This window comes from Macaca mulatta, chromosome X (genome assembly GCF_049350105.2).
Source record: "Macaca mulatta isolate MMU2019108-1 chromosome X, T2T-MMU8v2.0, whole genome shotgun sequence".
Lineage (NCBI taxonomy): Eukaryota > Metazoa > Chordata > Mammalia > Primates > Cercopithecidae > Macaca > Macaca mulatta.
The window spans coordinates 78617737-78634218 of record NC_133426.1 but is presented as its reverse complement, the minus strand read 5'-3'; the positions used below and the strand labels follow the sequence as shown (position 1 = coordinate 78634218).

At 47.1% G+C, this 16482-nt stretch overlaps 1 protein-coding gene across 7 annotated transcripts in view; it reads right to left on the bottom strand.

The window, feature by feature from the left end:
- The window catches only part of NHSL2 (NHS like 2), a 231984-nt gene that overhangs the window by 51860 nt on the left and 163642 nt on the right, over nt 1–16482 (bottom strand). Inside the window, exon 1 of one of the 7 annotated variants that reach the window (XM_077989419.1) lies at nt 11831–12353. The exons of the other annotated variants lie outside the window; for them this stretch is intronic. Within the exon in view, the coding sequence (XP_077845545.1) occupies nt 11831–11873 (43 nt within the window). The 5' untranslated portion in view covers nt 11874–12353. Of the gene's footprint in view, nt 1–11830; nt 12354–16482 lie in introns of those variants that run through there. 7 annotated transcript variants of the gene reach the window in all.

The following is a 16482-nucleotide window of genomic DNA, read 5'->3' as shown; positions in this document are numbered from 1 at the left end:
GAACCCCTCTCTTGGGGAATGTGTATGTGACAGATACCTACAGAGGAGCATAGGCAGTGAGGCGGCCCAGAACCCAGGAGAAGCCCAGGGAGACAGCAGTAGCAGAGCCATGGGGAATGGGGAAAGCAAAGTTGTGGGGAGCAGTCTTGTTCAGCACTCCTGAGACATCAGTTGTGAAGAGCAGTGGCTGCCAGGGACGGTCTCACTTATACATTAATACTTACACTCATGTCCCATCACCCAAGGAAACGGAAGCACACCTTTGTTCTTGCAACCTGAAACAGGCCATCTAACCTACAGCTCTTGGAAACTCAGACCATGAAGGGCTGTGCTTCACAAGGCACAAGCTTGCACTTCTGAACCTGGCTCTTGAGTTCTGTATTTGGTCTTCTTGGTGCGCGTGTGTGTGTGCGTTCATGTGTGCATGCATGTGGGGACAGTGAATTAAAATACATTTTGCTGGACGTCCCCCTCTGCCAGCAAACTGGCATCCAATCCAGGCTTCTTGGTCCTGGCTTGTGATCAAGAAACGGCTCTGCATGAAGCTGAAAGAGGGTAGTAAGGATCAAAGAATCTCTTTTGACACTCTAGGACTTGCATCACGTGGATTTGTGGGTCATGGGCATCCTGAAGTGTGGCTAGACACCTAAGGTCTTGGGGACACAACACTTGTGGGCTACATCCACTGCTGGGCTGTTGTGAGAGCCTCAACCATACTCATGGGGAACAAGTGGAAAATCTCTGCCTTCCCTGACCACACTCCAATCCCCACCACCTCAGGTTCTCATCCTGTTCTCCAAGCACACATTTGAAAGGCTTATCACATGCTGTGATGGGGAGAGAGATTATGGAGGAACAGGCACTCCTATATACAGCTAGTGGGAGGGTCAACTGTCAAAAAATTTTAATGCACATTCCTGTTTACCCAACAATTCCACTTCTAGGGATTTCCAGTATAGATTTAGTGCACATGAAGATACATGAACAGAGAATACATGAACATTGGAGTACTATGTGTAACAGCAAAATACTGGCAACAACTCCAATAGAACACAGGTGAGATAAATTGTGGTTCAGCCATATAATGGAATTCTCTGCAGCCATTAAGAAGAACTATGTAGCTAAGATATGTACTGATATGGAATGTTCTCCAAGATACAATGTCAGGTGAAAAAAGCAAGGTGCAGAATGTTGTGTATAGTATGTCATCAGTTACATTAAAAATCTTTCTCTATCTTTCTTCCCCACCCCTTCTCCATACACACACACACACACACATACTCACACATACTTGTATATGCACAGGTCATTTTGGGAATGACACCAGAAACTGGTATCTGTGCTCGCCTCTTGAGGGGGGAGCTGTTAAAGTGGGGATGGGGGGTTAGGGGTAGGCAGGAAAATTACTTTTTTTCACAAAATAGTCTTTTACACTGTTGAATTTCTTTCCACAAACATATAGTACTTTAAAAATGTAACAGTAATAAGCAAAAGCAAAATTAATTGCAGAATTCCTCATCAATAGGGGATTGGTTAAATAAATTGTGGTATAGTCTTAGTAAGGAATACTACACAGCTATTGAAAAGAAGATATACAAAGATGTCCATAGACATATTAAGTTTTAAAAATCAAGGCTCTGTGTAAAATATATAAAGAATTTCATTTATGTAAAAAGACATGGCTGGGCACGGTGGCTCACACCTGTAATCCCAGCACTTTGGGAGGCTGAGGCAGGAGGATCACCTGAGCTCAGGAGTTTGACACCAACCTAAGCAACACAGTGAAACCCTGTCTCTACAAAAAATACAAAAAATTAGCCGGGTGAGGTGGCCTGTGCCTGTGGTCCCAGCTATTTGGGAGGCTGATCTGGGAGGATCACTGGAGCCTGTGAAATTCGGGGCTGCAGTGAGCCATGATTGCACCACTGCACTCCAGCCTGGGTGACAGAGCAAGACCTAGTCTCAAACAAAACAAAACAAAACAAAAAACAAACAAAAAAACAAAAAACAACAACAACAAAAACAAGATATAAATACAAACACACATGCAGGCATATGCATAGGAAAAGTTCTGGGATGATATACACCCCACTGTTAATGTGCGTAGTCTTCGAAAAAGACTATAATTGGTCAAGTTAAAGGCGGACTTTCATTTTTACCCTAAATATTTGTTGATTCACTTTAGATTATTTTTTCTACAATGAGTTCACATTTTATTTTACAATAAAACACACAAATGATAAATTACAGGCAGGATAACAAGTCCCACTCTTAGAGGGACCTGCATTCTAAAACTTGGTTTCCCTCTACACTCCTCCATCCCAGATCCCCCAGTGGCTTCTTAGAGCAGACAGACCCAGCTCCCAAGCCTGGCACTGGAGGTCTCAGTGCTCCGGGTGCATCTCACCTTTTCTCCCACTGCCCCTTCACACTTTCCTCTGGAAAGGCCACTGGGATGCCTCCCCAGCCCCAAGCAGGTGTTCATCTTTTCTCACTTATTCAATTTGCTTCCCCCGTGCTCTGTGCACCTAGATACTGCTTCCTCCCCACCCCACCCCTAGTTTATTGAACTTCCTTTCACTCATGCTATACGACCCAGCCACCTCCTGCAAGCCCTCTGGAATCCTCTTGCCCATTAGCGAGTGAGTATCCCAGGGACTCATTCTGAGCTTGGGAAGCTGCCTTGTGACATTCTTTATTGGGCTATCTTGTATTGTTAGTTAACTTCCACAGAATCATTTAACTAAAATGTGAGTATCACTCTTTTGTTTACGAAGCACTTTCACAACTATTACTTTTTTTTTTTTTTTAACAAATCCTCCTGTCCATTTCACGAGGTAGGCAAGGCAAGTATTGACATTATTATTCTCATTTCATTGACGAGGAAACTGAGGGGTAGGGAGGCTTCTTGTTCAAGGTGACACAAGTAGAAAGTGATCTAGAGGAACCTAGATCTTCCTGACTAGTCTGGACACCTGCTTTTGTTCCCCCAGTCAGAATATAAGTCCCTGGAGGACAGGAAATGTGTTTTCAATGACTTTGTGCACAATAAAGGTGCAAAGGGAAAGTCATCAGCATTCTGACGGCAAGCTTACAAAGAGGACAGGACAATCGGCCAACCGAAGGGTATGTAGTGAGGACTTGCCAAATGCTTAGGTCAGGGCTGCATGCTGGAGGGAGACAAAGGCCATCTTCATGTGAGGCCAACGCACCAATGAATTAGGACACAGTCAAATATGTAATGAAGGTGATTTGAGGTGGTACCCAGAGGAACTTTTTCCTCTATTTATTATTATTATTTATTATTATTATTTCCTCTATTTATTATTATTGTTATTATTTGAAACAAGGTCTCCCTGTTACCCAGGCTGGAGAGCAGTGGTGAAATCACAGATTACTGCAGCCTGGTCAGTCTGGTGGTGATGTGTAGTATGGACTGAAGGAGGCTTGATAAGGGGCCCCAGAAAATGTCACCAAGGTGCTAATGCCCAGAAGAGTCAGGCCTTGAAGCCAAAGTCAAGGCTATTTCACGGAGACCCATGTGGGAGTTGTGCTTTGTCATGTATTATTTAAGGTATTAAGAAAAATTATCTAAAACTTGACAACAAGGCAAAAAATATCACTGATACCCTTTCAGGAGCATATGAGAGCACCATCCATGCAGCTGTTTGACTTACAATTCCCTATTGATTAAGTCCCAGACTCAGTAAAGTTAAAAGTTAACTTGTAGAAGATGGGTAAATTGCAAATGATTTTTGTCTGATAGAAATGAAAATTAATTCTGTCCGGTAGAAAAGGCAGCCACAAAGGTTACCATTTTATTACCCTGTAGAACTAACCAGTTTTTGTTTTTGTTTTGAGACGGAGTTTCGCTCTTGCTACCCAGCTGGAGTGCAATGGCACTATCTCAGCTTACCTCAACCTCCGCCTCCCAGGTTCAAGCGATTCTCCTGCCTCAGCCACCTGAGTAGGTGGGATTACAGGCATGTGCCACCACGCCCAGCTACTTTTTGTATTTTTAGTAGAGATGGGGTTTCTCCATGTTGGTCAGGCTGGTCTCAAATTCTTGACCTCAGGTGATCTGCCTGCCTCAGCCTCCCAAAGTGCTGGGATTACAGGAGTGAGCCACCACACCTGGCCAGAACTAACCAGTTTTGTATCCAACTTTTTTTGTTTGTTTGTTTCTCGAGATGGAGTCTTGCTCTGTCATCCAGGCTGGAGTTCAATGGCATGATCTTGGCTCATTGCAACCTCCGCCTCCTGGGTTCAAACGATTCTCCTGCCTCAGCCTCCTGAGTAGCTGGGATTACAGGTGCGTGCCACCACCCCTGGATAATTTTTTGTATTTTTAGTAGAGATGGGGCTTCACCATGTTGGCCAGGCTGGTCCTGAACTCCTGACCTCGTGATCTGCCCGCCTCGGCCTCCCAAAGTGCTGGGATTACAGGTGTGAGCCACCAAGCCGGGCCCCAACTTTTAAATCTTATTCCAGCATTTTTGTGAAGTCTCTCACACTTTTTTAAAACTACTTTGTTGCAGTAAAATATATGTAAGATACAATTTGCCCTTTTAAGTGTACAATTCAATGGCATGAAACGTATTCACAATGTTGTACAACCATTACCACTATCGATTTCCAAAATGTTTCATCACCCCAGACACACTGTAACTGATAAGCAGTAATTTCCTATTTCTGCCTCTCCTAGGCCCTGGTAACTTCTAGTCCACTTTCTGCCTCTATGAATTGGTCTGGTCTACAAGTTTTATATAAGTGGAATCAGACAATATTTGTTCTTTTGTGTTTGGCTTTTTTCGGTTAGCATAATGTCTTCGAGACTAAACTATATTGTAGCATGTGTCAGAACTTCATTCCTTTTTCTGGTTGAATAATATTCCACTTTATGGATATCCCACATTTTATTTCTCTACTCATCTGCCGATGGACATCTGAGTTGTTTCCACCTTTCAGCTATTGTGAATAATGTCTCATTGCAGGTCAGACCCCCAGGCTGGGATGACTCCCAGCCCAGCCTTCTTTCATAGCCCAGGCCTTCTCATAGCCCAGTGCTATGAACGTTCATGCAATTGAACAAACCTATTCAAGTCTCTATTTTCACTTCTTTTGGGTATATACCTAGAAGTGGAACTGATAGGTTATATGGTAATTCTATGTTTAACTTTTTGAGGTAATTATATGTTTAACTCTCATATCTTTTTTAAAAAAGCAGCTTTACTGTAATGAGTTAAATAAATCTTTGACATGTGATCACTATACATTTGAATTAGAGTCATGTTTTTACCCCTTTGAAAATTACATCTTGATAAGGGTGGTTTATTTACCTTGCTTTTTTTTTTTTTTTTTTTTTTTTTTTTTTTGAGATGGAATTTCACTCTGTCTCCCAGGCTGGAGTCCAGTGGCATGATCTCGGCTCACTGCAACCTCTGCCTCCCAGGTTCAAGTGATTCTCCTGCCTCGGCCTCCCAAGTAGCTGGGATTACAGGCACCTGCCACCACACCCAGCTAATTTTTGCATTTTTAGTAGAGACAGGGTTTTGCTATGTTGGCCAGGCTGGTCTTGAACTCCTGACCTCAAGTGATCTGCCTGCCTTGGCCTCCCAAAGTGCTGGGATTATAGGCATGAGCCACCGTGCCCGGCCTACCTTGCTAATCTTTAAAGCAGAAAGCTGACCCCTGCACCTCCCTGTGACCCGCATTACTTACTGCATCTCCCTATAAGGAAGTATGAGAAATGAGGGACCCCTTGTTTAACCAATGAGGCCAGCAAGATACTTTGGTAGATCCAAAGAGAAAGGAAAGTTTAACTAGGGTCCTGTGGTAGTGATGGGAAATGAAGTCATGTGAGGGCACAGAACATATGTATCTTTATTACTGCCGGGAACATATGAAGATGGAACATCTTTCTCCTCTGAAACATAAAACAACTGTTGGTTCTCTACAGCATGATGACTTCTGCTAAGAAAGCTCTAGAGAAAAGCTTTGCTTTAGGTGAACTCTGGTACCAGGCAGACCGCAAGGAGGCCCATTGGGAGAGGTGCTAGAATTCTTTTTGTTCAGCCTCAAAATTTGCCTTCATTGGCATCTGACAGGGAAGGAGGCCCTGAGGAATCTGTTAGGCAGGGAAGGAAGAGAAAAAAAGGACTTGGCCTGGAGTTTGAGGAGGAGGTGGGCACAAAGGTGGGGGAGAGTGCGCAGCGTACGGGTGGCAGGGAGGGAGTACGGAGCAGCTGCTCTGCCTGGGACCCAACTCCTCAAAGGGGATTTTTAGTTGCCTCTATGTGGTCTTTTCTTCAAACTATACTCCCCGCCACCAAAAAAAAAAAAAAAAAAAAAAAAAAAAGAATCTCTCTAGAGCAGTGATCATACAGAAAATCAGAAGTGTTCTTGGTCTCATACATTTTTAATGTTTCAAACTAAAAACGTTTTGCTTTTTTGAATAGGCTGACATTTTAAAATACCTGTATTTCCCCCCTTACAGCTCAAAAGGAACTAACTGGATTTTGATCCCAGTTTTCTCACTTTTGAGACAAGATATGGAAGAGCAAATATGTGCAATGGATGAATTTCACAGGTGGTTAAGAAGGTGCAGGAAAAAGAAAACCAGAATAAAAAAGAATATCATGGTTATAAATATGATCCGAATATATCTATTTTTGAAAACATAATAGGCAAGTTAAGAAAATAAAGGTAAAAACCTACTTTCTTCTGACACCCTTATTTTGCTATCTTGCAGTGCTAGGTCAAGATGAAATATATATAATAAGCAAAGAACTGCATGTGTCTTTGAGAGGGGCTGGGGGGTACAGGGGAGAGGGCCTGGGCTATGAAGGCAGGCTGTGTTGGGGGTCATCCCAGCTGGGGGGGTCTGACTTGCAGTGAGGTCTTTAGATTTGCTTTAGCAAATCCCTAGATCTCTATTTTCACATGTTTAGGGTGAAGACAATAATTCGTGCCTTAGAGGGTTGTTAGAAGGGTCATAATAGAAGGCCTCCAAGAAAAGCATGAACAAAGTGCTGTGGAAACCTGGTCTTTGGTACACATCACAGGTACACATCACATCACTTACTGCATTGTTCTGGAATAGTCCTTTTATATATCTGTCGCCCCGGTAATACCAGAAGTTCCCTGTGACTTGTTTGCCTCTGTGTCCTCCTTGCCTGTAAGCCCAGTGACTGGAACATCATACCCAGCCATTCTGTCTTTTAGCAAACACTTACTAGGTCCTACCAGCTTCCAACTCTTGATAGCCACACTCTGCCCTCCAAACCACTGTTCTCTCCTTGCTGCCTCCCCAGCACTGAAGCCCCAGAGGCTCTGACCTGACCCCTGTGGTGGACACTGTGATGTGTGCCCAGATTCCCGTTCAGGACTGAAGGCCTTATTCCCTCGGCCATGGGACTGCTGCTGGCTGAGGGTCCTCTCCGGGAAGTGCCCAGCTACCTCCTCAGACAGAGATGCTTTGCTCAAGGCTAAGCTTCCTCCTGGAGGCAGCCTGCCTCTAAGGACTGGTCCCCTCACCCTGACTCAGAACAACTCTAAAGGACCAACCCAGCTCCAGAGCTCCCCAAGTGTTAGCTGAGGCTGTCATCAGGGCAGCATCATAGCCCAGTTTCTCCTTCCAACCAGTCCTGCATCTTTCCCTTAGACTCCAGATGTTGATCCCAGAAGTACCCCAGTAAACTTCCCGCATGTGACCTGCAGGCTCCAGGCTGGGTTTGTGGCCTGTGCAGGCTCTGGCTTGGCATCTGGAAAGCCTCAATTCCAAATGACACCAGGAGCTGTGATAGTCCCCAGGACCAGTCACTGACATAGGCCTCACTCACAGTTATATTTCTCTCTCCCCCTCTCTTCTCAAGCTTTTCTTAGAAAATGCATTGGAAACCAAGGGTGGAGGATATAGGCTGGTAAGCAAATGATGACGGGAATGTGAGAGATGCTACAATAGAGACACGAACCTGGTGCTAAGATGAACTTAACCTGGGGGATTTGGAGGAAGGCTTCCTGGAGGAGGTGCCATTTAAACTGAGTCTTGAAGGATGAGCTGAGGTTTGATGAGTGGGCAAGGATATGGAAAAGACATTCCAGAAAAAGGATACAACATTCTGGAAGGCACAACAGAGTGTGTGGGCAGGGGGAGCAAGGGGCAATAAAGTCTGGGACAAGAGTAGAGACAGATCATGCAGGGCCTTCTAAGCCATAGGAACTTGGTGTTCAGAAAACATCTGCTGAGTGAATGCCACATTCCAGTGTTGCCCAAGTTTTGGCCATTGGGGTACGAGTTTCACAAGTTTTGCTGTACATAGGCACCACTGGTTCTATTTACAATTTACTTAACCTTTTTCTGTAAGTGAATTGGTTTTTTTTTCTTAAACAAATAAATCTATATTAAAAGAAATTCTATATGGAAACCATAACCAAAACCAAAAGGAGTATCACTTGCCATAAATAGAAAGTGGCTGTATAAAGAAATACAATGGGAACAGAAGAGAGTAATTAAATTCTATGTAGATATTGTTGCCTGTCCATGTCTTTGAGCCCGAGGCCTGCTCTAGCTTTGTTACGAAAGAAGATTAGTAAGCATTACAGAGGTTGAAGAATAGCACCACACTGAGACCTTCTCCTTGATGTAATCAGAAAGCTGGAAAGAGAAGGAAAAGAGAATCATTTTCTCACCATGTAATTCAATGTTCTTTAAAGCTGTACTATGTACCATTAAAATTGCCTCGGAGTTTCCTCCCTACCACTTCGCAGACTGTGAAAACAGTTGGTAAGCAATAAAATAGCCTACAAATGTGGTTGTTATTGCCTCTCTGTCGCTGTGTCCATTGTCTCTGGAGCCATTGCTTGGCTCAGCGAAGGTTTCGAAATCAGTGCCTTTGGCTACCCTCATCCCAACACTGTAGGGGGAAACCAGCAAGGGTGAGGCTGGAGAGAGGGGGACCCTGGGAATCCTAGACTCTCTGAATCAGAAGGGCTGGAGAGAGTGTCTTATCTTCCCACTCTGGGGAAGCTGGGACCACAGGAGGGACACAATTTGTCCAAGGCCACAGAGGTGGTTAGTGTTAGAAGTCCAGGGAACTATTAACATGGAAAAAAACAATAGTATAGTTCATTGTTTTAGGCTACTGATTCCAGTAGCTGTTATCTGCAAGGCTGGAGTACGGAGTGTGGGAGAAGCAGCCCATGAGGCCTGAGAGCATGGGGCACCATCAGAGATATCAAACTGCTGGGCTCTTCAGCCTGGCTGAGGTTGGCGGTGGGCCGGAGGCCTGGGTGATGGGCAGTGTGGAAAGAACCTACCAGAGGCTCAAGTGTTTATAAAAGAAACCCAAGGAAATGAGGGAGGCCAGCACATCAGAGCTGCTCCAAAGGGCAGTGCCAGGTCAGCCAGGGACATCCTGGGACTGGGCAAAGCAACTAAGCTTTGGAGTTTGATGGGCTTGGGTTCAATCCCCATTCTGTCACTTCCTAACTATGTATGACTTAAGGTAAGTCACTTAAGTCACTCAAGGCTCCTCACTGGAGTATAATGTGGGTAAGGATGGTACCCACCTCAAAAGGTTGTTGTGAGGATCACACAACCAATACAATCAATGCAAAGACAACGCATCTCAGTCTATCTTGGTGCTTTATTTGCCTCCTGGACTCCTGCTAAAGTGTTGAATTTATTTTTGCAATACCAAGGCATGTAGGCAAGAAGAGGCCGGAAAGGGGAGGCAATTAATGCAAAGCTCCTAGCACAGGGCCTGGTACATTACTTAGCATTGCTTCCCTCCCCACCCTCGCCCCTGCACCCTGCGCAGCCAGACCCCTGACCATATATTTTCTTCTCTCTGGCTCCCTCCCCTAGCCCAGACTCCCAAGCCCATACCTTCAGGCCCTGTCTGACCTATTCTTGTGCTCACCTGGCCAACTTATCTCAGCTACGGGGTTAATGAGGAGTCTTTCAAGTATATGCAGATAAGAAAGTTGAAGGGTCAAACTTCACAGGTGGGACAGGGACCTCCTTCACCTAGAGAGACAGGGGAAGGTGGATGCTCTAGGGCAGATGCCTGGCCAAGCAGCTTGTGTGTCTCACTGGAGGGAGAGGCCAGCTGTGGCCTCTGCCTGTTGAGGTTGCGGCTCTGCTGGCAGAGAACAAAGAAAAGACTCTGGTCTCCTGTGGCATTAGAAGGCAGTGCCTGAAGCAAGTCCCTCCATTAAAAGCTACAAGACGGAAGGTTAAATATAGCCCTTTCCAGTTGTCTAGGACAAAGATTTATGAAATGTCAGAGCTGTTTTAGAGTGAGAAACGATCTTATCTCGGCTCTGTTTTTAGAGAGTAGAAAGGAGGCAATAGAGAAGAGAAATAAATCTGGACTTTCACCAGTGGGTCATGGGAGGCCATCAGAGGATTTTGAGCAGCTGTGTCTGTTTTGTAAAGGCTCGCTCAGGCTGCAGAGTGGAGAATGGACTGGAGAGTGGAAGCAGGGAGCCCCAGAGGAGGGAGAGAGATGCGGGAGGCCAAACCAGGGGAGAAGTTGTGAAGATGGAGGTCGGGGGGGTGTTGGGCCTTCATCCCAGGTAAGGGCGGCCCCTCCTTCCCATTCTCTCTCCCTCGGAAGCAGAAAGTTTGCTCCCACAAGCTTTCTGCTTCTTCTCTAGGGCTTCTTCTCTAGGGCTCACTCTGTGTCTCTGTGAAAAAAGTAACCTGCAAAAGTTACCAAGACCCTTGGCTCCTTTTCAAGGCAGCCCACTGCACCCATGGAGGGTCTGTTGGAAAGTTCCTCCTTGTCTACAGACCTCAGCTTTGCCTTCTGAGGCCCCACCCTCCCGTCATCTGGTGACAGTCCCTCAGAGACCTGAAGACCAAAGATCATTTTCCTCTGATTCTTCTCCACGCCAAACAGCATGTGGTCCTCACGGGACTTTGGTTTTGGTCCCATTACTCAACTTTCAAATTACTTTAGCTCATAAACTCCTTTTGAGCATACGCCTGATGCAAAGGGCCAACTAAAACTCCAGAGACACAGCATGGACTCAGTCTGTCCTGCCAGCTACCTCCACAAGCAGTAGCTTCCAGACATTTTCAAGGGCATATCACTGTGGCATCATGTGCCTCCTCCCCCACCACCACGTGGCTAATCTTCACAGAAACCAGAGAGAGGTCCTGGTGTGGCACAGGGCCCTGTACTTGCTTCTGCCTTACTGCCAGGAGGTCTGGCTTGAACTGCAATTAGAAAGCTCTTGGTCCCTTGGTAGCAACCTGTGTGCACAGAAGACCAGTGACAGGCACCCCTTTCCTGCCTCTCCTTGCCTACATGCCTTGGTATTGCAAAAAATAAATTCAGCATTTTAGCAGGAGTTCAGGAGGCAAATAAAGCCCCTAGATTGAATGAGATGGAATTTTCTGCCACCGAAGGGACAAGGCCTCAGAATCTGTGTTAAGTCAATGTATAGGAAGTAAGAGGTACAGTAATTCTTACACACACACACACACACACACACACACACACACACACACACACGTGCAGAATTCCTCCATCACTTTTATTAATGCTCTAGGATCCCAGAATATCAAGGTTGGGATGTGATCACATCCACCCTGTCTTCCAGAGCCATCCGATTATGAATTCCCTTCACAGGATCTCGGTTAAGTGACCATCCTGCCCCTCCGTGCACACCTCTAGAACGCGGTCCCACACCCTCCCAAGGCAGCCCAGGCTGCCCCAGCATAGCTGTGAGTGCAGAAAGCTCCTCCTCCTCCATGAACCCCAGTTCCTTCCCTTGCCCCCTCTGCTGAGCATGCACCCCTCCTCCTCCAACGACTCACCTCCCCGGATCCAGAAGAGGGTGACAGAGTCGGTTCTCTCCATCCCAGGGGTGTGGATAACCAAGAATCCACATCCAGCAAGTCCTCATGCATGAGAAAAGTGTGTGCTGAGCCCACACTGGGGGCAGGGAGCCGAGGGGCTCCACACTGTCTCAAACCCTGTCCCCAGGCTCCTCAGTGGGTGCCCAGGGACTTTCCTGAACCCCGTTTCCCAGCACCCTGGTCCCATCGATCACATACTCCTTTGCCCAGTAAAGTTGTTCCTGGGCAGCCCAGCCTAGGGAAAGTAACTCAGGATTCAAAAGTGAGTTTCCTCTCTCTTTCCCCACCCCGCTGCACTCCACCCACAGCCACCCTGGACCCGTCGGCCCAGTCACAGCGGATAGGCGAGGGAAGTTTTCTGCGAGTTGGGCTTGTCTTTCTCTAGGTAAGGTTCTCAGCCAAAGGCCCGAGTCAGAGCCCCTCGGAGGGCTGACCTCCCGCTCAGCGGCTGTCCTGCAGCGAGGGGAAATGAACAGGAACTGGCTGTCTGAGTCAGCGCCCCTGGTCTATTGTCACTGTGCGGGCCCCTTCCTTCCCAGAGGAGAGGCGTGCACAGGGATAGGCCTTGTTTTTTGCAAGTCTCTCTTCCACACACACACTTTCTCTCTTGGCCTGGAACGAGTCTGTGAACTATGGCTGGATGCAATTCCATTCAATTTCCCCCAACGCCTAGCAATGGCCTACTCTACAGCACACAGAGGTCATCTCCTATCATCTTCACCACAGAGGAGCTAAAGACAACTAGTTTCACTTAATCCAGGGAGGAAACTGGGGCTCAGAAAGGGAAAGGGGTTTTCCCAAGGCCCAACAGCTAAAGGATGAGACTTGGGGTTATCCAGCTTGCTCTTTGTGGCATCAGGAGAACCCTGCTGATCTTCCCTACCTCTTCACCTACCTACACTTCCGCTAATAGACTGCAGATTCCAGCAAAGCCTATTTCCTGGTGCACAAAGCACAAGAGAAATCACTGGCTTTCAAACACTGAAAACATATCTTGTTCCAATTTGTTTCTCTTTGTTTGGAAGGACAAGGACCCAGGAAACAAGTCGCATGTGGGAGAAGCTCCTTACAAAGGGACTTCTTTGTTTTTCATTACTAAATGACTACATCGGCAAAATAAGCATGGGCGATGGATTGAGCCCTCGTTCCAGTAACTGTCTTCTAATCGGAAGAGAGGCATCACTGACTCTTGCTTACAGGGTGGAAAGAGACTCAGCATGAGATTTACTCTCTTTACTATCTTTGCCAAGGACACAGAAAGATAAGGAACCAGCTTTAACGAAGGCTCAAGATGGAGGTCCACATTCACACATGGCCAGAGCCACCTGCGTTGAAAAGACTTTCAACTCTTTGAGGGCAGGGCCAGGGCTCATGCATGGGTCTCTGGAGACCCTACCTTCAGAATGTATTTGTACAGCATGGTACACAAGCCATAGAAAAAGACTGAGGTGAAATCTCCAGACAAGGAGAATGCATTGTGTCCCTGAGGTGGGAAGAGGGTTAGTTTCCAGGAGCAAGGAATGGTTAGATGCATTCAAGAATTTAAGTAGTCTGAGGCATAAGCACTGTTCACTTTAGCACCACTCAGAGGGTGACCTTGGCAAGGATGGCTTCACAGAGGCCAGACTGCAGCAGGTTAAGGAGGGAAATGGGAGGGGAGGGGAGACACCTCTCAGGAAGTCTGGCTGTGGTTAGAGAGGAAAGAGGGCCGTAGCTGGAGGGAGAGGCACAACTAGAGAAGGGAGTCAGATTGTCAGGATGGGAGAGATGCTGTGTGTTTTTAAGCTGAGGAGCTTCTGTGAAAACTGCAGTTCCATCCTACCCTCTGTACTCTCTGAAGGCTGAACTTCACTTCGGACCAATTAAACCAGAACTTCTGAGGGGTGGAGCCTAGGCATTGATACTGCTTCAAATCTCCCCAGGTGGAGAATCATTGCACCAGTTTTTAGGAAAGTCCAGTCTTAAAGCCCAGCTAGTGGGCTAAAGGCAAGGGCAGCCTGACCTCTTTCACATTGGCAGATTAGCATAGGGGCTAAGAGAACAGACTTGGGAGCCCTACTGCCTGGGCTCAAATCCCAGCCTCACACCATTTACAGCCTGTGTGCCCTTAGGCATGTCACTTAACCTCTCTGAGCCTCAGTTTCTAATCTATAGACCACTTATGTAGTCCATGGTTTCTCATCTATATATGCCCTTTAGGAGCTAATAAAAGGACCTATACCATAAAGTTGCTATGTCGACTCAGTGAGTATCTGCACACTGCTCAGGCTACTGCCTGGCTCCACAGAAGCCCTGCTGGAGCTGGCCTGTGTTTCCTAGCAGTCCTCCTACGGCCTTTCTGACCAGTGCCCTGGGCCTTCCCTCTAAGGTGCAGGAGGGCCACCTTTCTAAAACACTGCTGCTCCTACTCTGGGCTTGGCTCTCCCACTGGCTATTCTCTCTGGCCTGCCTCACAAATACCTGATTTTGTCATCCTGTCTCATAGTCACATCTCACCCCGGATCCCTCTGGACTGGAGGTGGCTGCTGTTGCTGTGGTAGGAGCTGCCATTGCACATGGCCAGAGCCACATGTTATTTGAGATGGGAAGACTTCACAAATTAGAGTCCCAGCCCATATTTGTCTTGTGTTCCCCCAACTGAGATTTGGGGGTTCTTTGGGCTGGAGTCATGGTAAGCTATTGTCCCTGGGTGGGGAAACGGCTGTGTGTATAAGTTTCCATGACACAGACCTCATGTTTCTGGGGTTGGAGACCTGATAATGAGGGCAGTGGGGAGCCATCTTCATCCCCAGAACCAGCAGTGTGACCTCTGGCTCTGAGCATCATGACTCTCAACCTTTCCAACCTCGCTCTGTACCCTGGGCAGACAGCTCCCATACCCCAAGCCAGCCAGGAAGACGGTTATGGTGCAGGGTTGGGATAGTCAAGATTCTGGCAGCAGAGAGGCTAGAAGTGGCAGTGTTCAGCAGTGGGGAGGTGGGGGGAGTGTGAAGAGCTAAGCCTGGGAAGGTAGAAACCCCCAAAGCCAGGTCCCAGAAGCAGAAGCAGGGCCCCAGGCTGCTAGGTGGGTCAGAATATTCCAAAGGGACACTGCATGCCTTTTATCTTCTGTGTGGCATGGGGAAGGGGATTGCACATCTCCGAGACAAGCTTAAAGGGCTCAAACAGCACCCCACCTGCACCCCACCTGCCCAGGCCTATGAATTCCACAAAAGGAATTGATAGAGGTGGCTCTGTGCTACCCTCCCCAACGCCAGAAACAAAACTCAGAAAACACACTCCACCCGAATGGTGGGGAGCAATTAGGAGCCTCACCCTGCTCCTGGGACCCCATATCCCTCTGTCTGTGCTCTGGGAGATTTTGACAGGAAATTGACTTTTGAAATAGAAAATCTGCTATTGAGAGAAATGAAGGTTTCATCAAAGACAATTTACTCCACATGATTGGAGATGGCACTTAGGAGGCCACGTTAGCCCAGATTGTTTGAAAGTACTGCCTAGGGGTGGTGAGGAGCTGACACGTCAGTGTGCAGGGTCTCCTATCAAGGACATCTTTCCTTGTAGTCTCAAGCATCATTTTTGCCTCTTTTCAATGTCAGAGCCTTGTCTGGTTTCTCCCAGCTTGATAATGGCTATATGGCCATGACCATGTGGCCTAGGGTGTCTCTACTCTGTTAATGAGGAAATCCCAGAGGTCACAAGGACAACTCTTGGGTAGTGGTGGTGGCAGTGGTGGGGAAAGAAACTGGACTGTTGCCCCTATTGATCTCTGTAGCTGCATGACCCTGGGAATGTCACCTGACCTTTGTGGATCCATAAAATGAAAGGTTTGTGGGAGATTAGTGGTTTCTGAGTACATACCTCACCTTTATTAAAATACCTGGGTCTCACCATAACAGAAACAAAAAAATCTGCTTTTCTCATGGAAGACTTTTCAATGTTGCCATGCAGAAATAATAATATGCATGACCATATATAATATACACTGTGCTCGGCCTGGCTCAGTGGCTCATACCTGTAATCCCGGCACTTTGGGAGGCTGAGGCGGGCGGATCACCTGAGATCGGGAGTTTGAGACCAGCCTGACCAACATGGAGAAACCATGTCTCTACTAAAAATACAAAATCAGCTGGGCGTGGAGGCGTATGCCTGTAATCTCAGCTACTTGGGAGGCCAAAGAAGGAGAATCGCTTGAACCCAGGAGGCAGAGGTTGCAGTGAGCTGAGATTGTGCCATTGCACTCTAGCCTGGGTGACAAGAGTGAAACGCCATCTCAGAAACACACACACACACACACACACACACACACACACACACACACAGTGCTCCCCCAAGACCCCCTCCACATCCCTCTCAGCCCCGCTCGTTGAGAACCCCTGGTTCAGGTGATTTTTAGAGACCCTTCCTGCCCTGATCATCTTGAGCAATAACAATGGTAGCTCACACACGCTCCTTGCAGCTCACACACACTCCTTGCTTACTACATAGCAGGTGCTTTACATGCAGCAGCTGATTTCATCCTCACAACCACCCCATGAGGTAGGCACTATTAATTCCAACTGACCAAGGAGGCTCCATGAGCTTAGGTCACTTGCCTGAAGACACACAGC